The sequence below is a fragment of the Bos indicus genome, chromosome 10 (assembly GCF_029378745.1).
Source record: "Bos indicus isolate NIAB-ARS_2022 breed Sahiwal x Tharparkar chromosome 10, NIAB-ARS_B.indTharparkar_mat_pri_1.0, whole genome shotgun sequence".
Taxonomy (NCBI): domain Eukaryota; kingdom Metazoa; phylum Chordata; class Mammalia; order Artiodactyla; family Bovidae; genus Bos; species Bos indicus.
Window position 1 is genome coordinate 76,456,955 of NC_091769.1, and position 26,511 is coordinate 76,483,465.

General features: G+C 37.5%; 1 protein-coding gene across 3 annotated transcripts; it reads left to right on the forward strand.

Moving 5' to 3' along the window:
- Positions 1-42: 42 nt before the first annotated feature.
- ZBTB1 (zinc finger and BTB domain containing 1) lies at positions 43-25,375 on the forward strand. Of its 3 annotated transcripts, none has more exons than XM_019969043.2 (3): positions 43-182; positions 14,549-16,464; positions 23,554-25,375. In XM_019969043.2, the coding sequence occupies exons 2-3, from the start codon at positions 14,567-14,569 to the stop codon at positions 23,588-23,590; spliced, it is 1,935 nt and encodes a 644-aa protein (XP_019824602.2). In that variant the 5' UTR covers positions 43-182; positions 14,549-14,566; the 3' UTR covers positions 23,591-25,375. The 3 variants fall into 3 exon arrangements, with proteins under 3 accessions (XP_019824602.2, XP_019824600.2, XP_019824601.2); XM_019969042.2 differs by lacking the exon at positions 23,554-25,375 and adding an exon at positions 12,305-12,373 and having other exon boundaries at positions 46-182; positions 14,549-17,757; XM_019969041.2 differs by lacking the exon at positions 23,554-25,375 and having other exon boundaries at positions 14,549-17,757.
- Positions 25,376-26,511: the final 1,136 nt, after the last annotated feature.

Sequence of the window (26,511 nt, forward strand, 5' to 3'; positions counted from 1 at the left end):
CGGAAGTCCTTTGTTGCAGCGCAGTCCCTGGCAGAGCCAGAGCCTCTCCGCGCAGCCCAGCCCGAGCGCCGCGCGCCGCCGCCACTGCAGCTCTCGGCCCCTTCGCCTCCGCCCGCCTTTCCCGCTGCCGATTTGCCTTAAACTCCCTAAAATCTCCGCAGCCCCGGTTCCTGCTGCGGCCGGTGAGTATTTGCCAGTTATGGGGCTATTTGCGCAACTTTGGCCCGGGCTGCAGGGCGGCGGGCGGCGGGCTCAGCGGAGTGCGGGACCCGAGCGGCGCCGACCCGTGCGGGGAGCCGGAGCGCCGCGGGCGCACGGCGAGGACCCGGTGACGGGTGACTGCCGGGCCGCCTGCTTGATCCCGCCGCCCGCCAGCGCGCCCAGTCGGGGACGTGCGGCCTCCCTGGGTCGGAGGCGAAGCCCCCACGGAGACTAGTTCCCAAATTAGTTACCTTCTTTTCCCTTTCTTTCTCTGCTTTTTTTGAGGGGGGAGGGGAGGGGAGGTGTAGACGGGAGGCGGGAGGAGCCGGTTGATTGACGTGCCCAGAGCCCGCTTCTCTCAACTTACAGCCGCGGCTCCTTGGCGGGTGGGAGGGGAAGTGTCCCGGAGCCCGAGGCCGCAGACTTGGGCGCGCTCCGAGGGAGGAGGCGTAAGAGCCGTGCAAATTCTTGCCACGCTTTTTCCCACCCCCTCTTGCCGTCACACTCGCTGTTTTGTTCAGTAAAAAGTGGTAGGTCTCGGGTTTGGGGATTTTTAGTGGAAAGATCCGTTTCCTGGGAAGAAAGTGCTGTCCTTTCCAGTGGTGGGCGCTTACTAGAGTTCTGTTAGTGTTCGGTAAATATGTTGGATGTAGATCGGGAGCAGTTAACACTAAAATATGTAGGTTTGGGTCTGAGCTCACCACTCACCCCGTCTCCCTTCGTACCTAAGCAGCGCATCTGCGTGATCTGAAAGGCTGACATGACATTTTCCAAGCTGGGAGCGTCAGGGAGATGTTGATGAAAGTCCTTGATGTTTTCTGGGGACAGTACGGCGTTTGTATGTAATAATATTTCTAAATCAAACTGGTATGCACGCGCAGGTTCTTTACTGGCCTAAGTGTATTCCCATGCAATATGTATCACGTCAGGAAAACTATGCCAGCAACGAAATATTTCCCCTTTGACACTCGATCCCAAGATGTGGTCCCAGGCTCTTTGAGACTTAGAATCAGTCGTTTGAGCTCAAGTTCAAGGCACTCCAGAGCAGATTTGGTGAAGGATGCCGTTCTCATGATAACTACTAAGCAATCACATTTTTCTTTGAAATTAGGAAATTTTGTCATTTCAAATGGATATGATGAGATTTGGAATACAAAACGATGAAGCTTGAATGATGGCTGGCCATCAGAACCTCAAAACTTTTGAGTCACTTGCTAGATATAAAGTCTCAGAAATACCTGAATGGGTTTGGAAGAAGCTAGATGGGGCTTCTTTATCTTAAACAGAAAAAAATTGAACCGTAGTGATGGGGAAATACTTTGCCAGAGATTGATAAAATAATGATAGTCTGCAAGTAGAACCCTCAATCAGCATCTTATATTCATTTTAAAAGCAGGTTTCTCTATTACAACCAGATTTTCATGGTATAGAATAACAACTGCTCGAGTTAAGCAATCTTACTGAAGCCTTTCTATTCTTCGTACCCCAGTATGGCATAAATTGGAGGCAAGGGGGAGCCCTGATGCATCGTTGTCAAAGAGAAATCATATTTAACCAGGACCCTAGCAGGGCAGAGCAGTCTCAGACACTTGCTCTTGACCTTGTGTTTTATTTCACTTTAATGCAGCTAAATTTTTGTACTGTTTCCTCATTCTCTTTTCCCAGGCTCTGGGGAAGATATAGTTCATGGAGCTTTTTAAGGGTATCTCTTTGTGCCTTGCAGAATAACCATTCTAATATGCAAGAGAAAAGAAGTGCCTGCTTTCAGGCCTCTCCTCCATCCAAGAGAAGTGCTAAGCCTTTGCTATTAAGCTCTGGTCCAAAGGGGAGAGAGAACCATTTGAGATTAAAAATACAGAAAATTTTCCATAAATTTAATTTTTAAGCTACAAACTGTTGTCTTTCTTTCTGCTCAAAAAAATTGAGATACATTTGAAAACAAAAATTTGCTTGAGAGGTCACTTTGGTCCCTGTAGGATCTTGTCTCCTGACACTTTCTTGTGCTGTTATCTCTTACCGTAAAAATTGAAATTATTCTAATACTCTTATGGGAACCAAATTAAAAGGGATTCATGTCTTTTTTTTTTTCCTCAGAATAGAAATGTTTTTTAATATAAAATTCATTTTCTTTATAAAAATTCAACCTATACCAAAGTACATAAAAAACAAAAATGAAAGTAAGTTTGACTCCCACTCCTTAGAGATAATCACTGTTAACAGTCAATTCCTTGTTTAAAATGGGAGAGGGCAACATTTGGTCATACTGTGCTGCTGTGTGCACCTCACCCTGGCTAGGGACAGCCCTGATGATTCATGGACTCATGAACTCATGCTGTCTGTTCACTATTCTGGTTGGTGAGAATTGGCGAGGTAGAGAAAAAGGGAAAGTTTTGCATTAGAGTGGTTTAAAATTCTATGATTAAGTAACAGACATGAGAGTTTAAATATAACAGGGCTGCTATTTTAGGTTTGTCCTTATGAAGTACTTACTGTAGCTTGGCAGGCTAGTTCTCACACTTTAATGTTAATGTTGGTGTCAAGCCTTTGATGGGTTGATTTATACTGGCCAAACTCATTAAAGCAAAACCAAACCCTCACATTTGTAAAGAGTTTCATAATTTATAGTTGGGGAGGAATAGTTATACTTATCATTAAGACCACTGCCAGGATATCACTGTGCTGATACAGGGTGAGAGGTCCCTCTGGATCTGTATCCAGAGGTAACATGGCAAACATCAAGGAAAGGAAACTAGAGAAAAGAAGAAGATTAATGACTGTGGGTTTCAGATGTGGCCTAGAAGGAGACAGTACATATTTAAGTTAGATTTCTAAGTATACTCATATTGTGGCACATATAAGAAGTCTTAAGAGTACAGAATCACTCATTTCTTAGCCTGGTATTTTCAAGAAGAGTAAACTGTGAAGTAGCTGATATTCTGAAAACAAATTGCTGAAATAGTACATAGAAGTTAAATAACAACATTGGTTGATAGTGTTGAGGACATGAGTTTTTTTGTTGTTTGTTTTGTTTTTCTGTGATTTGAATTTAAAATCACTTTCAAAATAAAATTGGAAAATTAAAAGAATTAAATCTCCAACCAGATTTTCTGTTGTCTGTTTGAGATATGATCATTTTTAGAGATAATTGAAGAGCTCCATCCTCACTTTAAATCTTTTGTATTAGAGGAGGGCTTCCTTTGATGGGCGGTGGGAGTCAGCAGATGGAAGAGGAAATGGGGAGAGTAGGGCATTCTGCCTGCAGTATGGGGCTTTATAAGAATGGGGTGACTCTGGGAGGCTTAGAATGTCCAAAGGGACACTTCAGTTAATAGTCATTGCCAGAAAGAGTGTTTTCTGGCTGCAAACACTGAAACTTAGGGCTCTGAATCAAGAGTCAGAGTTTGAGTCCCATCTTAAAAGATGAGCACTTAAGTATCAACCACTGAACCTGTTTCTTCATTTCACAAAATGAGGATAGTAAAAATACCTATCTCAGCGTTGTTGTAAAAATCAGTTGTATGGGAAATCACATTAATTTTTGACTATTATATAAAAGTAGCCATAATTGAAATAATGCAAAAAGTTCATAAGCAAAATAAAACTTGCCTTCTTCAACACTTATTCATTCAAAAACTGATCAAATACCAACTAAATGTCAGGCAACTGTTAGAGGCTTGGGACACAGAGATGACTAAGATAGTGCCCTGATCTCAGGGAGCCTACAGTGAAGCAGGGGAACCACATCATAATAATCCCTGCCATTGAGTGTGGTGATAGAGCATCCCAGTTTGAATGATACGTTATTTGTATGAAAGCACAAAGGCGTTTGCTGTGTCAGTTAGTTTGAGATGAGGGGAAATATTAAATAGACTTAAGACTTAAAAATGGAGTTAAGCTTCTTAGAATGAACATAACTTTTTTTTTTTTTTTACTTTAATTTTTTCAACATTCTGGAGGCCAGGTGCTTTTTGTTGTTGTTTATAATGATTTATTTATTTTTGGCTGTGTTGGGTCTTCACTGCTGCACAGGCTCTTTTCTAGTTGTGGCAAGCAGGGGCTCCTATCTGGTAATGGTGCACGGGCTCCTCATTGGGCTGGTTGCTCGTGTTCTGGAGCACAGGCTCTAGGACACGTGCGCTCAGTAGTTACAGCTCCTGGGCTATAGAGCACAGTCTCAATAGTTGTGGCACGTGGTCGTAGTTGCTCTGCAGCATGTGGGATCTTCCCAGATCAGGGTTTGAACCAGTCTCCTGCACTGGCAGGCGGATTCTTTACTACTGAGCCACCAGGGAAGCCCCTGAACATACTTTTTATGATACTCTTTTTATTGGTTTCAAGGTGTGTGAAGTTTTCAGGATTTTGGTTAGAATTAAAAATTTAACACTTGGAGCTACACAATTGAAAACAATACAATTAAAAAATGTATGTGGACTTGCCTTCTTCAGAAAGAAGGAAGCTGGATAGTCCCTCCCATCATCTTAGAGCTGCCTGACCAGTTTTCATTCAGCAACATTTACTGGGTACACACCATGCTGCAGAGAATTGAACAAGCCAAAGTCCTGGCCTTCAAGTTGCTCACAGTCTAGTTGGGAGACCAACATATGGATAATTGTGGCAACATATGGATAATTGTGGCAATTGATTCTTATTTAGCAGTTGCTCCATGACACACCTCCTTATAGTAACCCTAAACCCTAGGGAAGATTGTGTGTTAGTTGCTCAGCTGTGTCCAATTCTTTGTAACCCCATGGACTGTGGCCCTCCTTGCTCCTTTGTCCATGGAATTCTCCAGCCAAGAATACTGGAGTGAGTTGTCATTCCCTTCTCCAGGGGATCTTCCCGACCTAGGGATCGAACCCAGGTCTCCTGCATTGCTGGCAAATTCTTTACTACCAGAGCCACCAGGGAAGCCCTAGGGAGGATTATCATCCCCATTCTCAGATGAGAGAATTGAGGCACAGTTTAGATGTAACCTGCTTGAGTTCATACATCTACTAAGTGACAGAGCCAGAATTTGAATCCAGGCAGTCTGGTTAGTCTGTGCATTAACATCTGCTTTATGTTGCTGTTCTGATGATTTAAAAAATAGCATAGTCAGTGCAAAATAAGGAGATAATACACAGTAATATCAAAACCTAAATCAGTGGGAGAGGGAGGTCTTACAGAATACTTTCTGGAGAAGGTGATTGATTCTTAAAAGATACGTGGTGGGTTCAGACAGTTAGCTGAAAACAGCTAAAAACCAGTTAGCATGAATCAAAATGGAGATAAGAAATACATGAAGTATATGGAGTTGGAGGATGGGGGAGGTGGCAAGCAGTTTGATGCTGCTTGTCTGAAGTTTGAAGCAGTAACCACAGAGGAGACTAGATGGGTGGACCGGAAGGGCTTTTGTATGCTTTCCTTAAGGAGTTTGCATTTCAATCTGAGGGTATGTGAAAGGACTCAGAAGCAGAATGACAGGGTCTGATTTTTGTTCTTTATGAATCATCTGAGGGTGAAGGATAGATATGAGGGACCAGTTAAGGAGCCTATTGTAATAATTTAGAAGTAAAGATAGATGCCTCAAAGGACAGGAAAAGTAAGGATGGGATAGAGGGGCAAATTTGAGAAATATTTAGTGAGAAAATTGGCAAGACTTAGTTAACTGTGAGGCAGAAGTCCTAGGTGACTCACAAGTATCCTGGGTGGTTAGTGCATGATGGAGGTGGGGGAAGAGCAATTTTAGGTGGGTCCCAGACAAAGTCACAGAGTGAGTATGTTGAAGAATAGGGTTCCACAAAATGAACCCTAAGAATATGAATGCCACGTGCAAAAAGGGACTTCCTGGTGAAGCTGCCTTTTACTGAGACAAGCCTGCTGTTCACCCAGTGCCCTCTGGTGGTCAGTAGATGCCATGTTGCCTCCTCAGGATGAACAGATCAAAATGAAGACTGAATTAAATGCTTTTCTCCTGGAGAGAGAGAATATTTCAGGAGTCACTATGTTTCCTTTGCATTCTGTGTGAATAAATTCATTTCCTAGACCTAGCACCTTGACTTCAGTAACCTCATATAACCTTCATATAACCTCAGTTATTCAGAAGTTATTTGGTTGACAACGTCAGCAAAGAGTAAGGCAGTTTGTTGCCTATCAAAAATTAAGATAGGTTAAACAAAGTGCATGAATTAAAACCTTATCATACTCATAAAACACTTCCCTAGGTCCTCACAGAAAATTATTTATGTAGACTCAGTTTCAATGAGTTTTTGTTGAATTTCATAACCCATAACAGAAGTAGTAGGCTACAGGAGATCAGCAGACCTTTTAGAAGTGACAGCAGTTGGCCTGGACAAGTAAGGAGACAGAAGAATACTAACCACCCCACAAACTACACTCTCCAAAAGTATAACAGCCTCAGGCTGTTTTGTGTAGGTGTGAACAACCCTTGCAAATTTGAACAGTTCCTATTTTTCAGAAAAACAAAACTGGTGCAGAGGAGCTAGTAGCCAGCCATGTGTTGCTGTATGTGGGGCAGCTGTTGGAATTGGAGGAGGAGCCCCAGACCAGAATGAAAGAGACCAAGGTCCTGTCCTGTCATCTAAAAAATTAGATTGGACTTTGAGTATGACTTAATTTCTCAGGGCCTGTTTGTTTTCTCATCTATAAAGCAGCAGGTTGAACTTGATCACTTGGTAAAATTCTGTGAATTTTGTTCACAATGATGACATTAATGTTTAAGAAAAATTCTGTTGCTCTTGGATTAGAAAGACAGTTTTCATCTCTGGTTTATATAAGAGTTACATGAGGAGTATGGTTATCTCTATTTTACAGTTGAGAAAGCAGGCTCAGAGAGGTGAAGAAAATTTGTAGTTGGGTAAGTGGTAGAGCTGGTATTCAAATCTATCAATGTCTGCTCCCTGGGGTCTTATTTAATATGTTCATTTAACAAGCATGCATTAAGTGCCAACTCCATGGGAATCGTGCTAGGCACAGGGAACACAAAGTCCATTAAGTCTTGTCCTGGTCTTGGAGAGCTGAGTGTAGTAGGCATTGCTGTATAGTCTCTCTGTTAGTGCTAAAGGTGCAAGTATTAATACTACTACAGAACAGTTGGCGCTAGTGGTAAAGAACCTGCCTACTAATGCAGGAGACTTAAGAGACACAGGTTCGATCCCTGGGTGGGGAAGATCCGTTGGAGCTGGGCACGGCAACCCACTCCAGTGGTCTTGCCTGGAGAATCGAGTGGACAGAGGAGCCTGGTGGACTACAGTCCATAGGGTCACAGAGAGTGAATCACGACTGAATTGACTTAGCACGGCATGCACTGCACAGCACAGCACAGTTAGGACAAATTAATTCACAGCCTCATTGGGGTTTTTAAAGACTTTATGGTGTGAGGACAGAATGGAGCCACCATTTATAGCTTTGTTTCAATGGGAATATGTTTTAAGTTCCAAATAACTTAAAGTTTTGGAGCATAACCCAGTAAAATTTCAGAACTTCCTGTACTAAGTACTGAATTTGCAGTCTAATAATCAGTCAGGATGCCTATTCTAAAAAGTGAATAAAATTTTCTAAACTTGATGATGACTGTCCAATTTCAGCACCTTGAATTAAAACGTGTTCTCTTTAGGAAACAAACCTGTATAACCAGTTCTTCCTAGAAATCTCAAGGAGAAAACCTAAAGAATTTTACTGAGGTTAAATTTAGAGATTGGAACACTGTATACCCTGGAAAATGGTATTCTAGGAAGAACTTTGCCAAGGTGACCTTATTTTTATAGGCGGCAAAGTCATTAAGGCTATGATCTCAAGCTGAAAAGTCATATTGCTTGTGTTCTAATCTCACCAAGTACTCTGTGGCCTTAGGAAGGTTATAGAACATTGTGTTCTGTTTTCTTATCTGGAAATGGGTCTTAGAACATACTTTGTAGGATTGTTATGAGGATTAAATGATAAAATGATATACATATTTACATGCACATATACATGTTTTATATATAATACTATATATCTTACTGTTGACATACCAGGCTCCAGTTTAAGCAGATATATGTTACACACACACACACACACACACCTGCTTGATAGTAAGGTCAGTGAAACAAATTTATCTTCCCTCCCATTACATTTTCAAGCTTTTATTTTTGCTGATGTGTACCTCTCCCCAATTGTTTACATACACACCAGTGCAGATATCTGAAATGTCTTTCCCCTTGCTTTCTACTTTTCTTTCTTATCCTCACTTGTGGAGACTTTAGTCAAATCCTTCCTAAAGGCCACTGTTCTAGTACAATTCATGTTTTTCTCTTTGTAAACTCTTACTGAGCTTTATTGAATATAATTTAGTATTTAATTTTTCTCAAATTGTTTCTTGGTTTACAATGTAATCCCTCAGGGAATTCCCTGGTGGTCAAGTGATTAGGACTCGCACATTCACTGCCAGGGCCACGGGTTCAGTCTGTGGTTGAGGAACTAAGATCCCACAAGCTTCACCGCTCAGCAAAACAAAAAAATAAAATGTAATCCCTCGTATGTAATTAGCTCTACTGTATACCATCCTTCTCCACCGCCCACCTCAGTGCTTTATGCTGTGTTAGGAACATGGTGGGTGTTTAATACATTCTGATATTCTGGTTTATAAGCAAAGAGAATCCTTTCACTACATTTCAGGCTTCTTAAGAATCTAGTCTATAGCCCTCAAGTCAAATCCATATACATACATTTATCATATAAGACATAGAAATAGATATGAGGAAATGAATATATGTACTTAACAATTACCTTTGAGACACAGAGGTAATTGTTAGTTCAGAGATTGGGATGCTGAACTATAAACTCAACTGCATGTGTGTGCTCAGTCATGTCTGACTCTTTGTGACCCTGTGGACTGTAGCCCCCCAGGCTTCTCTGTCCATGGGATTTTTCCAGACAAGAAGACTAGAGTAGGTAGTCATTTCCTTTTCCAGGGATCTTCCCAGCCCAGGGATTGAACTCACCTCTCTTGCATTGGCAGGAAGATTCTTTACCACTGAGCCACCTGGGAAGCCCTGAGCTGTGTAAATGGTTCTCAGAAGAGTGTTCTTAGTAATGCAAGTCATTGACACAGATTAGAGGGTGGATGGATGTGAGAGTTGGACTGTGAAGAAAGCTAAGCACTGAAGAATTGATGCTTTTGAACTGTGGTGTTGGAGAAGACTCTTGAGCGTCCCTTGGACTGCAAGGAGATCCAACCAGTCCATTCTAAAGGAGATCAGTCCTGGGTGTTCTTTGGAAGGACTGATGCTGAAGCTGAAACTCCAATACTTTGGCCACCTCATGGGAAGAGTTGACTCTGGAAAAGACTCTGATGCTGGGAGGGATTGGGGGCAGGAGGAGAAGGGGACAACAGAGAATGAGATGGGTGGATGGCATCACCGACTCGATGGATGTGAGTCTCAGTGAACTCTGGGAGTTGGTGATGGACAGGGAGGCCTGGCTTGCTGCAATTCATGGGGTCGCAAAGGGTCGGACACGACTGAGCGACTGAACTGAACTGAACTGACTGATTCGCCTTATCGGAGAAGGCAATGGCAACCCACTCCAGTACTCTTGCCTGGAAAATCACATGGGCGGAGGAGCCTGGTAGGCTGCATTCCATGGGGCTGAGAAGAGTCGGACACAACTGAGCGACTTCACTTTCACGCATTGGAGAAGGAAATGGCAACCCACTCCAGTGTTCTTGCCTGGAGAATCCCCGGGACGGGGGAGCCTGGTGGGCTGCCATCTATGGGGTTGCACAGAGTCGGACACGACTGAAGCGACTTAGCAGCAGCAGCAGGGCAATAGAAACATCAAGCAAAACTGTTTTTTTCCATTTAAGAGATTTAGCAATGAAGGAAAAGTATTTCTGAAACCTTACTATGTCAGTGAGAAATTTTCTGAAATAGCTTAAAGTATAATTTAGGGAACACATCTACTGAATAAGACTAGATGCACATATACAGACACAACCACATTACAGATGGGAGTTCAGATTGGGTAGTATTTTGTGCAAGGATCTTAATAAATCTCATGTTAAGGACTCATGCCCAATCCTTGCTGACTGTTCTTTGCAGAAGGGCACACTGCAAGGAGTATGTAGTAATCACTGTTTAGTGGTTAGTACCATCTGGATGGTCAGGAATCCCAGTTCCTACTTTACCACAGTTAACCCTCCTTAATACATTGTTTTAACAGCACTACATCATTGTCCTTGTGTGAAATAAGCCTGTTTGACCAGATTAGATCTCTAAGCTCTAAAAGCCTCTGAATATCTAAATTACTGAATATTCTTAATGTGCTTGGTAGCTGGTTTTGAATTTGAGAAAGCTGGTTAAACTTTTTCAAACTAAAATTTTAAAAATCCAGTGCATCACCTAACTCCTTATTCCTCTAGAGAACTACATCCACACTGGGTTTCCTTCTAGCCTTGGGAGAACCCTCAGCTTTGGATCAACTTTGAAGTTTCTGCTCTCAGCCCTAGCCCTTTGACTTGTGGCTGTACAAACTTGCTCTACCAGTGATGCAGCTAGTAGTAATATACAAACAAAAGCAATCACAGAATGTCATTATAAAAACAAGAATTGAAATCTAAACATTTATTAAAAACAGGTAACAAGCTTTACTGTAACAAAGTTCACTATGTTTTTGGGGGGTAGCATTATTAAGGATATAAAAAAAGAGCAAACTTCTTTTGGAATTTGAGTGAAACTTTTTTTTTTTTCCTACCCCCCCCCCGCTCCCCAGTCTCCAAGTGAAACTATTGTTTAATAAAAGTGAGTGAAAATAAAGATTTTAATGCAAAAATTATTCTCAAGACATAAGCTAAAAGTCTCACAGGAATTTAGATCCTTCACCCATGATTCCACCTCCTGCCTTTCTGTTTGTTTTTGTTTTGGTGTTATTAAGCTGCCTTAAAGCTTTTCTGAATGAGATGTAACAAGAAGAGAGTTGTTCATGCTAATGTGTGAATGGTTGCTAGTAAAGGTTACTCTCCCTAAAATCAGCTTGACTCAGAACTTGGTTGTAATGTTGTAGAAACAACAGTTTTATATCAGCCTAAGAGCTGTAGTATTAGCATTAATTTTTGACAAAAAGGTACTTGTTCAGCTTGCAGCTGTATGAGGGGAAGATGGAAATACAGAGACGTGGTGGTGGTGGGATTCATACTCAGGTCTGTTGGACCCTGAGCCCTTGTTCTGTCCATCACAGCACATTGCCTTCATGCATAGTATGTGAGTATGTGTTGAGTGAAGTAACTCATCTAGAGCAATAAGTTGCCCTCAGTGATGTATCCTTGAGATTATAGGATACCTATGTTGTTGCCGATTCTCAGTACTTTATACAGTGCCTGGTACACCAAAATACTCAACAGATTTTTGAGTTAATGTATGTTAAAATGCTGTCGATTCTCGTTTTAGTATTTTGTTTAACACAGAATGTATGTTCACTAATTTAAGTGAATTATAACTGTAGCTACAGATGTGCCTATCATATTGGTCTATGTGGCTGCATTCATTGTGGTTGCTGACCATAAAACTGCTTTTCCTTTAGATTAGAAAGGTCTTTGGAACTTTTAAGCTCTTAATGTCATTATTTCAAGCATAAGACATTTAAACCTGAAAGTTTTAACAGATAAACTGCTGGCTTTCATACGGATGGGCTCTTACTTAGAAGGAAATTTTAAGACTGTCTAGTCAGACTTCGCTCCTGTGCTTAAGGAAGCGACACTACCATCACAACTGCCACTATTCCTTCCATTAGTTATCACGTGCCAAGTACTGAACATTCCACACATGGCTCCTGTGAAGCCTCATGTTTGATACGATTTTTGAGGTGTAATTATCCCCACTTTGACAGTTCAGGACACTTGGGGTCAGTGAGGACAACCAAGTCATCTAAGGTGGCAAAGCTAAGTTGGAACTCAGGCCTGTCTGACCCAAAGCCTTTTCACTGTACTGTCCCCAACAGAATTTCTTCCCTGCTTCTAGATGGGACAGTCATTATCCTCTAGATGACTTTGTTTCATTTTTTAACAACTCTTATTATTAGAAGAAAATGTGAGATAATATCTATCCTTCTACCTCTTTATTCATTAAAGGTCTCTCTGAATCCTGTAGAACAGTGGTGTCCCCAATCTTTTTGGCACCAGGGACCGGTTTCGTGGAAGGCAAGTTTTCCAAGGTCTGGGGTCAGGGGGGTAGTTTTGGGATGAGTCAAGTGCATTACATTTATTATGCACTTTATTATTATGTACTTCATCAGCTCTACCACCTCAGATCATTAGGCATTAGATCCTGGAGGTTGGGGACCGTTGCTGTAAAATGTCTATAGACCTAGAAATCTCATCCTACATAAAATGGGCTTGGAGGGGGTCAATATTTGTGTGTGAGTGTGTGTTTTAACTCTTTAAATAAGGATTTGTTGTTGTTTTATGTTATTGTAATTTTTATATAACTTCATAGTCTGTGGTTATTTACTTGACTTTGCATCCTGAAAACTTTTCTCATTTTTTTATAGCCTTCATTCATGAATATAATTTTCATAAAGGCCACATGACAGTGAATTTTTGGAAGTGGATTTACCTTGGTTTACTTACAACTCCCATATTATCGGGCATTTCGAGTTATAAATAACACACTGATAAATACCTGAGCATACATTGCATTTTGTATATAGCTACATACTGAACATGACTCAATTCTGATACAGATATCTAAGTTACACAAGGTTGGAATACTATACCTACTTGTAATACTACTTGATCTGGCTTACAGAAAAGGTCCAGACATTTCAATTTAAAGATGGCAGTAGGTCTCATAAGCCATCTTCATTTCACCAGGGGCATGTCCCTACTGTGTAACTCTGATTTCAGGCAGGAAGAAAACAAGCAGGGTGATCTTTAGGCAGTAGGGGGAAGGGGTATGTGACCCACATGTGATTTGTGACAAAAAGATAAAAAGCAAGTAGAAGTAAGTAAATTTAGATAATTTCTAATTATCACTGCAGAGATTAAAAGGTGTGGAGACATGAATGTTTTATTTCTGTGAACAGCTTGTTCAGTTGTTCTTTTTATGTTCAGTCAAATTGCATAGGAACTTATTTTCAAGTAGAAGATAGATACTGAAATTTTATTTATACAGGTTAAAAATCAGGGCTAACATTGGATCTTATTTTAGCTTTGTAATATAATTGGACTTACAGGGCTCCTGTCTTTATTCAGCATCAGCTCTGTACATTAAAAATATTTATATGATGATAAGTGAAGAAAACTAGTTGCAGAAAGATATGTACAGTACAGTATCATTTAGGTTAAAAAAAAAAGTTAAAAAAAACCAAAGCAAAACTATTTGTCTGGCATGTAGTGGATACTCAATAGCTGTTGACTCTGTAGGTATACATATAAACAAATTTGAAGATAAATAATCGGAGAGGTTATCTCTGGAAAGAGGTATGTGACCTAAGGTGTGTTTTTATGTACTTTTATGTTTTAATTTTTTTCAATAAGCATGTGTTCCTTTTGTATACCTTTTTTTTAATGAGTGAAAAATGAAGAAAAATTTACAATCTAAGGACAGATACCTCCTTCCCAAATAGGTCCCCTGTTTCTTTATACAGAATTACTCCTTCTCTAATAAATTAAGAGACAGGCATTGACCAAACCTATTTGCTTGGTACCATTTGCATGTAGTCTAATAAGCTTTAGTGAGTAGAATTTTTCTAAGGAAACTTTCAAACATACAAAAATAGAATTATGTCTACCTCCTAGCTTCGATAGTTATCACCACAGGACCAATCTTGTATCATTTATAGCCTATACCCACCCCACTGGATTATTCTCAAGCATATCTTAGATGTATCATTTCATCAGTAAACACAGCAGTATGTGTATGTAAAAGATAGGATGCTTTTAACACAACCAAAATACCTGCATCACACTTAAGGATGAGCAATAATTCCTTTATATCAATCACCTGAAGTTTTTTTTTTTTAATATTTGGCAATTACTTTCAATTCAAATTGCTGTTTTACTTGCTTTCACTGTATTCTTCAAGTACTTTAAAACTAGTGTCTTTTTTCCTTTCAAATTTAGTTTGAAATTGCATGTTTCCTCCTAGAGTTGTAATGAAACCAAAATGATGGGTTTTGCTTTTGATACCTTTGCTTGTATTTCTTAAAATAAAAATGAGAAGCTTGAATAAATGGCTGGGTATCTTCACCTTTAAGTTTTAAAAGTGATTCAGGTATATATTAATTGAGTTTTACTACGTTAGAATGGACAGCTCTTTTTTTTCAAGTGCTTTTCTGATTTCTTGTCTGATTTTAATGTTTTTGTTTTACATAGGTCTCTAATTAATAGAAGATGGCAAAGCCCAGCCACAGCAGCTACGTCCTTCAGCAGCTAAACAACCAAAGGGAATGGGGTTTTCTCTGTGACTGTTGTATTGCGATTGATGACATTTACTTTCAAGCACACAAAGCTGTTCTAGCTGCTTGTAGCTCCTATTTTAGAATGTTTTTCATGAACCATCAGCATAGTACTGCACAACTGAATCTCAGCAACATGAAAATTAGTGCTGAGTGTTTTGATCTCATTTTGCAGTTCATGTATTTAGGAAAAATTATGACAGCTCCTTCCAGTTTTGAACAGTTTAAAGTGGCAATGAACTACCTGCAGCTGTACAATGTCCCTGACTGCTTAGAAGACATACAGGATGCAGATTGTTCTAGTTCAAAATGTTCATCTTCTGCTTCTAGCAAACAGAACAGCAAAATGATATTTGGGGTGAGAATGTATGAAGACACTGTGGCTAGAAATGGCAGTGAAGCTAATAGGTGGTGTGCAGAGCCAAGTTCAACAGTGAATACACCACATAATAGAGAGCCTGATGAAGAGTCGTTGCAATTAGGTAATTTTCCTGAGCCATTATTTGATGTATGTAAAAAGAGTTCTGTGTCCAAATTATCTACTCCAAAAGAACGTGTATCACGACGCTTTGGACGGAGTTTCACCTGTGATAGTTGTGGATTTGGCTTTAGCTGTGAAAAATTACTAGATGAGCATGTGCTAACCTGTACTAACAGACATTCATACCAAAACACAAGATCCTATCATAGGTTAGTGGATATTCGAGATGGAAAAGACAGTAATATCAAAGCTGAATTTGGTGAAAAGGATTCTTCTAAAACCTTTTCTGCACAGACAGACAAATACAGAGGAGACACAAGCCAGGCTGCTGATGATTCGGCTTCAACCACTGGAAGCAGGAAAAGTAGCACAGTGGAGTCTGAACTAGCCAGTGAAGAAAAGAGCAGAGCCGCTGAGAGGAAAAGAATCATCATTAAGATGGAACCAGAGGATATTCCTACAGATGAACTGAAAGACTTTAACATTATTAAAGTTACTGATAAAGACTGTAATGAGTCCACTGACAATGATGAGTTAGAAGATGAAGCTGAAGAGCCATTTTATAGATACTATGTTGAAGAAGATGTCAGTATTAAAAAAAGTGGGAGGAAAACTCTAAAACCTCGGATGTCAATAAATGCTGATGAAAGAGGTGGTTTAGAAAATATGAGGCCCCCGAACAACAGCAGTCCTGTACAAGAGGATACTGAAAATGCTTCTTGTGAGCTGTGTGGGCTCACAATAACTGAGGAGGACCTGTCATCTCATTACTTAGCCAAACACATCGAAAATATCTGCGCATGTGGCAAATGTGGACAAATACTTGTGAAGGGTAGACAGCTTCAGGAGCATGCCCAGAGATGTGGAGAGCCCCAAGATCTGACGATGAATGGTTTAGGAAATGCCGAGGAGAAGATGGACATGGAAGAGAATCCTGATGAACAGTCAGAAATAAGGGATATGTTTGTTGAAATGTTGGATGATTTTAGAGACAATCATTTCCAGATAAACAGTATCCAAAAGAAGCAGTTATTTAAACATTCTGCCTGTCCTTTTCGATGTCCTAATTGTGGCCAGCGATTTGAAACTGAAAATCTAGTGGTTGAACATATGTCTAGCTGCCTAGACCAAGATGTGTTTAAGAGTGCCATCATGGAAGAGAATGAAAGAGATCACAGACGAAAGCATTTTTGTAACCTGTGTGGGAAAGGATTTTATCAGCGGTGTCACTTAAGAGAACACTATACTGTTCATACCAAGGAAAAACAGTTTGTTTGTCAGACATGTGGGAAGCAGTTTTTAAGAGAACGTCAATTGCGCCTGCACAATGACATGCACAAAGGCATGGCCAGGTATGTCTGTTCCATTTGTGATCAAGGCAACTTCAGAAAACATGACCATGTACGGCATATGATTTCTCATTTATCTGCTGGTGAGACTATATGCCAGGTCTGCTTTCAGATATTTCCAAATAATGAACAGTTGGAACAGCACATGGATATTCATCTGTATACATGTGGAATATGTGGAGCAAAATTTAACTTGAGGAAAGATATGAGATCACATTATAATGCCAAGCATTTGAAAAGAACATAAGTGATTTTCTACTGTATAATGTTTAGCTGATAGGAGACAAAACACCAAAGCAAAGGATATGAGCTATTTAGAAAATGATTTTATAAGATGGAATTGTTGAAAAAAATTTTCAAGGCCCTTTTACCTTTAATATTTTTGTTTAGGATCTTAAGTATCTACATTTTAGGTGTTATTAAATGTTTATCATTTTTGTTATTTCTTAATAGAATTCTTTGTTTTTAGTTTGTTTTAGCTATGATTAAAATTACTTTTAAATGTAGATTACAAGTGGTTGTCACCCCTTCAGTGACTATTGAAGCTTAGGTTGTTTTTTTTTTAATCAATAAGGTGATGATGTCACAATTTTTATTTTATTTTGTTTTTTAAGGCTACCTTGTGAAATTTTAAACCCGATATCATTGGCCATTCCTGTTTTAAATTTTTAAAATATATATTTTTAAGTAGTTATTTAAAACTATCCCATTTACTTTAGCTTTTTTTTTTTCCTGTAAGTTGAACAATGATTTAGCCACTGTTTATTTCCCTCTTACCAGTGAAATTCATATTCTTAAATTGAAAACTTAGTAGGCAGGTTAGGTGTGCTGAATCTAACCTTGAAGGTTGACATGGGCTCAAACTTGGCCTAAAAAGATTGATGGACCTAAGGAAATTCCTATAAATGAATATTTCCTATAATTGATAAAATATTATCATTTAATAATCACATTTAAAACTTATATTAAGTGTAAAAACCCAATGACTTTACTCCACTTGACAAATTAGTGGGGACAAGTCGTTTTGTTTTGTGATATTAAATTTAACTATGATAGTTAATTAAAAAAGCATATCTTGTATTCATTTAAAATAATTTAAAATATTTTGATTTCTAAAATGTGTTAGTTTATCAATTATTTTTGTTTATAAATAGACTTTAATAGCTTTCTAGGAAGATGACATCTAAAGGAAAATGATTTTTCACCTTTAAAATGACATACTTTTGGAACTTTGAGATTTGAGAAAGCTGCCATGTATATTGATTAATCTAATAAAATAAAGAAATCAATCACAAATCTGGTTGTTCTATAAAAGTAGAGTGTGCAAAAAAAACATGTCTTGTGTTTTATACTAAGATTTGGAGAAAATGTGTTATGGAAAATTACAGTTTTATCAACATGCTTTTTTTTCTGTAAAGGACTAAAAAATTTGAGGACTATAAAATAATAACAACATATAAATGTAAATAGCTTATCATTTTTTAGATAAAGTAGTATTACTGTTAGTTGTTGCTGACACGAGGTCTACATGAATTACATGTGAATTAAAACTGGCAAAACCAGCCCACAAATCCACACATCTGTTGGATAGAATGTGTTTTAATGTAAATTACTTGCATAGTAATACCCTTCTCATAATGAAAGGGATTTTAAATAACTCCTATATTTAAAAGTATAATTTTGTGATTACGAACAGTAATTTAACAGTATTGTTTTTTGTTTATATCACATTTTAAAGATATGCAAGTCATATTTTTATATACAATTTGCATAAAAGAACAAGTTTGCCAAGAGAACTGAGAGACATATTGACTAGCATAGATTTAGTTGAAAGAGAAGAAGACCACAGTGTGTGCTCAAAGATTTGTGGGGACATGGTGAGAGGTGTTAAGTAAGAATTGAAATACTACAGGAGCCATACAGTATTAGAGCAAAATAATGGGAAGTAGAGATGGGGGAAATACACAAAAAGACAAATGAGAAATCAGGATTTTTTTTAAAAAGCTGTATAGCAGAAAAAGCAAGAAAAATGATTCATCTTAGTTCGTGGATACAGTAGTTTATCAAATTATTAAATCTGAAATGCAACTTAAAATGAAAAATGTATATACATTACTGAAGAAAACCTGATAAAAGTTCTGTAACAAATCCAGAGACCATCAGAGAATAGATCTCAAACCATATTTCCAAAGTATATAACATCTTAGTAGCGACTTGGCAGCAGCAGCAGCAGACATCACTTTCTTTGGAACCACTTTTTTCCATGACCCTCTTCAAAGCCTGTATTGCAATGGTTTTCCCACCATTAAAGAACAAGTTTGTTGTTTAGTCCTTAGGTTGTGTTTGACTCCTTTTGCAACCCCACGGACTGTAGCCAGCCAGGTTCCTATGTCCATGGGATTTTCCAGGCAAGAACACCAGGGTGGGTTGCCATTTCCTTTTCCAGGGGATCTTCCTGACCCAGGGATTGAACCCATGTCTCTTGCATTGGCAGGTGAATTCTTTACCACTGAGCCACCTGGGAAGCCTTTAAAGAATGGAAGCCTATCTAAATACTACCACTCTGTAAAAAATGATTTCTACACCCATTGGGAAAGGGGTTTAGTTTTAGAAATGTACTAACAGCCAATTAGCAAGCGAATATATAAACATATATATAAACATTAAACATAATTTTACGTAACTGAGATGTTTATAGTTTCACAAAGCCACACCACAGGATGTGTTTTCCCCGTGTGTTACACAGGACACATGCCTTTTGTTTTGCAACTAGCTACAGCAGTATAAGCTGCTTTGAGTATATGTACAATGTTCCTCATTAAGAGTTCATTTAATGACTACATGCCTCCTTTTAAAACTAGGGGGAGTGAAAACTATCCGACACCTCTCTAGCCCAGTTTTCTCTCACTTCCCTCTCCCGGAGTGGAGCTACAGAGTCATGCCTACTTAATATCGCTTCTTACCCTCCAGTGCTATGAAGACAGTGAATCGAGGTTGTGGATGTTGCCTCCTCCTCCTGTCTTTGTAATTTACGTGATTAGGCTCCAAATGTGAAAATGAAGGGGAAATCTAGATAGGTATATATGGAATCTTGTTATTTCTTACAAATACGGTCTTTCTTAAAGGGCCTTTTGTTCTCCAGCAAAAAATCTTGCCACCAATTCCAGCACAGCTCAGATGTTGATAATTTTTAGTAAACAGGACTAAGAATCTCAGAGATTAGTGGATTATGACTCAGAAATTTGTCTTAATCCTGTATTTTTAAAGTAATATTCAGAGAAATGACTTACATGAGTAAAATGGCTAATGTTTAAAGTTTGAGTATAAACAAAAAGAAGCACTCCAAGGGCAAGATACAAAAATTAAAGAATTAAAATAAGGATAGTTTTCTAGAGCAGCCAGCACCAATTAAAAGGAAATATTATAGACCAAGTAAAAATCACAAGTATTGTGGTTAAGAACAAAAATAGGAGCCAGGTAGAAACATTGAGGTAAAAAAAAAAAAAAAGTGTAGTGAGTAAAAATAGAATTTGATAGGCTAAAATAATGATTAATTCCATTAGAGCTACAGAATGCCTAATGAAACAGCTGTTATGAACATGCCAAGGATATGCATAAACGTGAGATAATATTCCAACGTTTATAGAAAGTGGGAAGAGAAGCTGGTGGTGGTTTGTAACATTCTCTGGTTAAACAATACATGTTCCTATATATCACTAAAGAACTTCTGTATTTAATAGATCTGTGGAAAATTCCCTAAAGACCCAGTGTAACAGTTTAAGTTAAACATAAAACTTGTTAACAAAACACTAAATTAGTACCAACCAGAAGAGAAAAACCTGAATATGTATATGCATACATAGTTAAGAATAAAGTAGTTTGGTGTATTTAATTCTAAATGGGTTTTGAGTTACACTTTTTTTTTTTGCCATTAATCTACTTTGATTAGCTCATCATTTGTCACCACCCCCACCTCCTTTGTGACATATGCTTCTCAGTGATAGAAGGGCTCTGAAGGCTTTGACAATGCCTAAGATCCCAGGATACCAAAAGGCTCTGTGGGAACATACCTTTGTGGAATGTCTCCCATCTCCTGATACCTGAGGTGCAGTAAACAAGGTGATAGAATGAATGCCAGGGAACTGAAGCAAGTAAAGTTAGATTTGGTGTTAGAATTTGTGGCCCAGATTTGGAAGTCTATGAACTACCCATCCCAGGGCTCTCAGTAATCCCATCATCCATTTCATTAACACTCTTTGTACTCTGCTAAACACTTGATACAGATGTAATTTTAATGAATCGTCATGGCCTTATGAAGTAAGTATTCTATCAATAATTTTCCAGATGGGGGACTGAGGTTCAGTGAGACTGAGTCTTTTTCCTAAGAGCATACAGAAGCTAAATACTAGCACTGAAATTTGAAACTAGGCCTATTTGATTCCTACATTCCTGTACTTAACCATTAAGCAACATACTTTACCAAGAAGTACAAAGAAAAGCCTTTTCAGTTCAGGTAACACGTATGACAGAGCTCCTAGGAGATTCTGTGCTCCTTGTTCATCATCTGTCATCTACTGTGCCTGGTAAGATAGCTGGTAATAGTGGTACCTAAATGAACATATTGAATAATGTGAAAATATATCAGTCAGAAGCAAAACATTTTTGAGTAGATCATTCAGAATGATGTTTTAGAAATGAATATTAAATACTCTTGTTTTAATTTTCCTTTATATTTCTACCTCTGTGATGTTTTGCCTCTGTTATGATTGTTATGTTTTAACCTCTCTGACCAGTCACCATTTCCTTTTATTGGTTATGTGATAAATCATTTGAAAACCTCCATTGTGCCCCCCCTCAAATCAGGACCCTAGAATGTTTTCCTCTTTTGCCTTAGCAGGTGATATGGATAAGAAATTCTTCATTTTTTGGCTAAAAAACAAAACAAAATCCCTAATTATCATTCTGTAAGGATTAAAGTTTACAGAGCAATCTAAGTCTGTCTAAAAACAAGTTATTCTAGCCATCTGTAATTCAATTTACCAAAAGTATTTATGTATTTCTAGTGTAAGCTTACAATCTTACTTGTGAAAGAAATGAAAGATAATTTCAGGAAACAATTGTATATCCACCCTAACCTAGCAGCAAACTTTTAAGAAATGGAATAGTCAACTGGTTTAAGTGAAACAACATCCCTCCCCATCTAATTGGATTTTAATTTCATGCATCTATTGCCTGATTTCTAAAACCTATACAATAGGTTTTACTGTTACTTAACAAAGCCTACTACTTTAATGATCTACCATCTGCCAAATGTTATTTTTTTTAAAAGGTGAGACTAGAAGATGGTGAAGATTCCATACAAAATATATAATCTTTTAGGTGGCCCACTTTCATTGCCTTCTATCAAACTCAAGGACTTATTCCTTGGTAACAAGGGTTGTTGCTGTTTAGTCCCTAAATCATGACTTTTGTGACCCCATGGACTGTAGCCCTCCCGGCTCCTCTGTCCATGGGATTTCCCAGGCAAGAATACTGGAGTGGGTTGCCATTTCCTTCTCCAGGGGATCTTCCTGAACCAGGGATTGAGGCAGTGTCTCTTGCATTGGCAGGAGGATTCTTTACTACTGAGCCACCAGGAAAGCTCCAACATATGGGTTGAGTCTAGACCAAGTGAAATTTAGCTACTTATAAATTTATATGCTGGCAAGAGGCTAAAGTGCAAGGATTTAGAATGTTTGTGTCTCTAAATATTGGTAAATATAAACTAAATGACAATAGCAGCTTATAAATTCATGCTAATTTTAAACTAGTTTAATAACACATATGCATATACTTAGTTGACTGAGCATTAAGAAGTTAAATTCATTTAAGTTGCTCCCTTACTATATTTAGGAGAACCAAATCACTAAGGTTTTTGTCACTAATCCATTATTAGTGACAAAATTGTTCATCTTTTCTATCAAATTCCACCACAGATTACTAGTGGGCAGGAAGCCATTTATAATTTTTTTTAATCATCTTACTTGCTGGCAAGAAAAAGACTGTATGAAGATTATAAATCAGTACTTGCCTGTAAATTAAATGTATCAATGTACTAATCACCACTGTAATAAGTAAAAAATCACAGGAAACTCTAGGACTGAAGGATGACAAAAATGTAAAAAAACATGACTTCATGAGTCAGGAATAGTAGTAATTTTATGTGGGAACATTTGAATAACTTTGTACTTACCTATTTGAGAAAAGAATGGGTAGACATCTCATGAATCCCAGTTAAGCTTTATTTAGAAAGTTACTATGTTGTTTTTATTCTACTTAAACCAATTCCTTATAGCAGAATCAGCAGAGCTCATTTTTAGATGACAGAAATATAAACATCTCGATTATGAAAGTCATTGTTTCTTTCAAATGCTTATGTGTTCCTTGATGTGGAAAAAATAAAAAATTTCTTTTATTACAACATTAGGGCAAATCATTGCTGCAAAAAATAAAATTCTACCCAGAATCATTGGGGCAGGTTAGGAGTGCTATGAATATAGGAATTTGAAGGAACACTCCTTTTTGTGTGTGGGTGTACTTCATTTGCAGAGTGTAAAACAATATTTGAAGAGAACAATGTTAGTCTGATGGCTGAAGGCACTCATAAAAAGAACATGAACTTGTTAGATGTATGTTTAATTCAGAGATTTGCTATTAACAAGTACATTGTAAAATTATTTTATTTGAAGGAAAGTACTTTTTAACTGCTCCCTTCCTCCCTACTTTACCTGACTATCCTCCTCTTTGTTTCATATTTATGAGTCCTACCCATTCTTTGTTAGCCCTTGTAAGAAAAAGTTGCCCCAATAGCTGAAAAATTATATTGGTGAAAAGAATACCTTATATTTAAAGGGTATAGTGAATTACATTTGGGAAGAAGTTAAATCTAAGTTTTAGGATCTGTGCTTTTGTTCTCATTTTTTGTTCAATTAACAGTGTGCTGGCCTGGTGCCAAAAGTCATGAAATTCTGACCTAAGATTTATGTTGTATCTTGTAGAGCAGTCAACTTGCAATATTATTTTTCTTGAGTTTTGTCTTTTTCTGTGTGGCAGTGGTCAAATAGGGCCTTCTAAACCTCTGGAGAAGTGAGATCTGAATTTGGAGAGGACATGGGGAAGAATCAATCATCAACAGATAATCTTTAAGTCCAGACCCAGGAATATCAGATCTGAAGTGACACCATCTTTTCTGTCTTCTGACAAACCTCATCAACCCCAAAAGTTCCTGTTGCAAGGATCCAAGAAAACTCAGTAAAGATCTCTTTGGAATCACTTTGTTGTGACAAAATCGATTCACAGTGACTCTCCTATTATTTGTAAAAAATCTGCTAAAGAAAACAACAACATCAGTGATTAAAGCTACACTGAAATGAAACTTTATATGCTAATTATCTTCAAGAGCCCCTCCTAAAATAAAAGGGCTTGTTAGGCTACTAGAAATACATTATAAAGTAAGATAATCACCTATCTGTGTAAACACATATAATTCTAAACTTAAAATACATTACAGTTTATATATCATGAAATGTAGTTAGTTTCAAAAATTATATCCCAAATCTGTAGTTCAGGTTATAAATAAAAAGATGTGGGTACAAAGAAGACGTTACGTGTAAGACCAATATTTTAACAAGATAATCTAGTTATTGCTTAGTGTAATGTGACATTTGCCTTTCTTTTTTTCACTGTATATACCAGTCACAAATCTTGATTATTAATATTAATGAGGCTCCCTTTTAAGTCTGTTGCTTTAAGAAAAAACAGAAGTGGTATTACTTCCATGGTGGTATATATTCACAGATCACAGACAACCAAGAAGAATGTGTCAAGTCACATTTCCTTCTCAATTTAGCAATGTAACCTAATAGGCAGAATAAGCTTCTGTTAAACATTTATTCTTGTTATTAATACATAATACCATGCTTCTCAGTTTTCAAATTTCAAGACAAAATTCAACTAAGTATTGAATGAAACAACTGTTAACATGTTTAAAAAAGCTTTCATGGGAAAATGAAATGTTTGATGATATTTTAACCTGAAGATACATATACATACATTTCTCAACCATATTAATCTTACAGCCATATTATTTGCATATTGTGAATATATTTGTAGTTTTGGTTAACTGCATAGTCAACTCAATATTATCATCATAATCATTGTTTCATCTGCAATATCAAGATGTATATATTCAGAAATGGTTATTTTGTTTTTATGCCAATGCTTTCAAATGTTTTAATAGGGAGTTGCATAAAGAGATCTAACTTAAGAGCATATTTAAGAGCAGATGCAGAATTTAAGTCATTTAACATCTCTAGATATAAAGCAGGATAATAACATGAATATTCTAATAATTAGACTAACTAAAAATCAGAAAAAGGTAATTAAAATGTGATACTGGGTACAGGGGTGAGAAGAGAGATGAGAAATCCACTAAAGACTTCAAATTCATAAGAATTTATCTGCTTTAAGAGAAATAAACAAACTTAGAGAAGTGTTACAGTCTAAAAACCAAAAACTATAGCCAGTTTCTTCTAGAAATATGAACAAGTATATAGAACTGCAGACTTCTAACAAGTAAACAGAAAACAGTAAAGATAAAAGAACACTATCAATAATTCAAGGTGCCAGATCAATATAGTAGAAACTCAACAATTTTTGATTACTGGTGGAATTAGATTTACAGGAGAAATATGACTTAAATTTTGACTGTACTAAACTACAAATGTAATAAATTATAATAATTATAAATAAGTGCATTCTATAATGTGACTACTTTCTGTATATTAGTATAAAATGGAGTATTGGGTTACATAGAGAATTTTTGTTACATTTTTTAATCCACGCTTTAATAAAATTTCCTCCTCTATGTTCAGAATTTAAAATGTCTTTATATTACTTTTTTTATACTGTACTTTTCTAACCTTGTTCTTTTTAAAAAATTATTTGGCTGAAAAGTTATCTGTTCCTTTCATTCTATAATACCAGAATAATAAAGTATCTGATATAGCTAATTATAGTATTCCTGAGCACCTTAAGAAGTACACAAAGAATTAACTAAAATTCTTATTTCCAAATCCTGGTTTCTTTCAATACAGAATGACTAGAAAAGTACTATCTCATGGCAAGCAGATGGTAACAAATTAGGTTTCCTCATAATATAAAAATAGGTAATTATTTATAAAAATTAACTGACACAGTATTTAGTTCTTTTAGAGCGTTAATCTATTTCTCAAAATAACAATTTATTCAGAGAAATAGCTACCTTATCAATGTAGTTCATTTTGTTAAATTTCCGTTTAAGAAGTTTAAAAAATTGTTTTTCTTTTTTCAAGTGATCAGCAATGCTATACATTCGCCTGTAATGCAGGAGACCTGGGTTCCATCCCTGGGTTGGGAAGATCCCCTGGAGAAGGGAAAGGCTAGCCACTCTAGTATTCTGGCCTAGAGAAATTTATGGACTGTATAGTCCATGGGGTCACAAAGAGCCGGCACAACTAAGCGACTTTTACTTCTTTTAAATTATTTCATTGACTTCTACAAGAGTCTTGTCTTCGAGGTTAGCACTCTACAAAACCGAAGAAGGTACAATTTGTCTGCTATTACACAGATTCACTTTTCTAGAAAAGTCTCTCTTCCAGGTTTGGGAGCCTTAGCCTTCCATACAAGGCAAAGTAGTGTCGTATTCCAATTATTGTGTATCTACAATTCAAATAGAACTTTTAAAGATTGAGTTTTTCAAGATTCAAAGAAACAGATGGTGAAATTTTAATAACAGGTGATTGGAGAAATGTTTTGGGACCGGGTACATCCAAAGAATTATAAAATGGCAGTATTCATAGAGATCTTAAATATAATAAGAAGTTGAACTCCAGTTTGCTGATAGGTTCTCAAATTATAGGCTGCTACTGACTCCACTCCTCTCTTCAGGGCAACATTACCTTTTCAATCCACAACCTTTATGAAGGTTGTGCCTAGGTAGGGAATGAGAGGGTTTCAGAATATCCATAAATT

Bases quoted from the DNA above. Each gene is read 5' to 3' on its own strand.
- ZBTB1 (XM_019969041.2), top strand. From the start codon at position 14,567: ATGGCAAAGCCCAGCCACAGCAGCTACGTCCTTCAGCAGCTAAACAAC.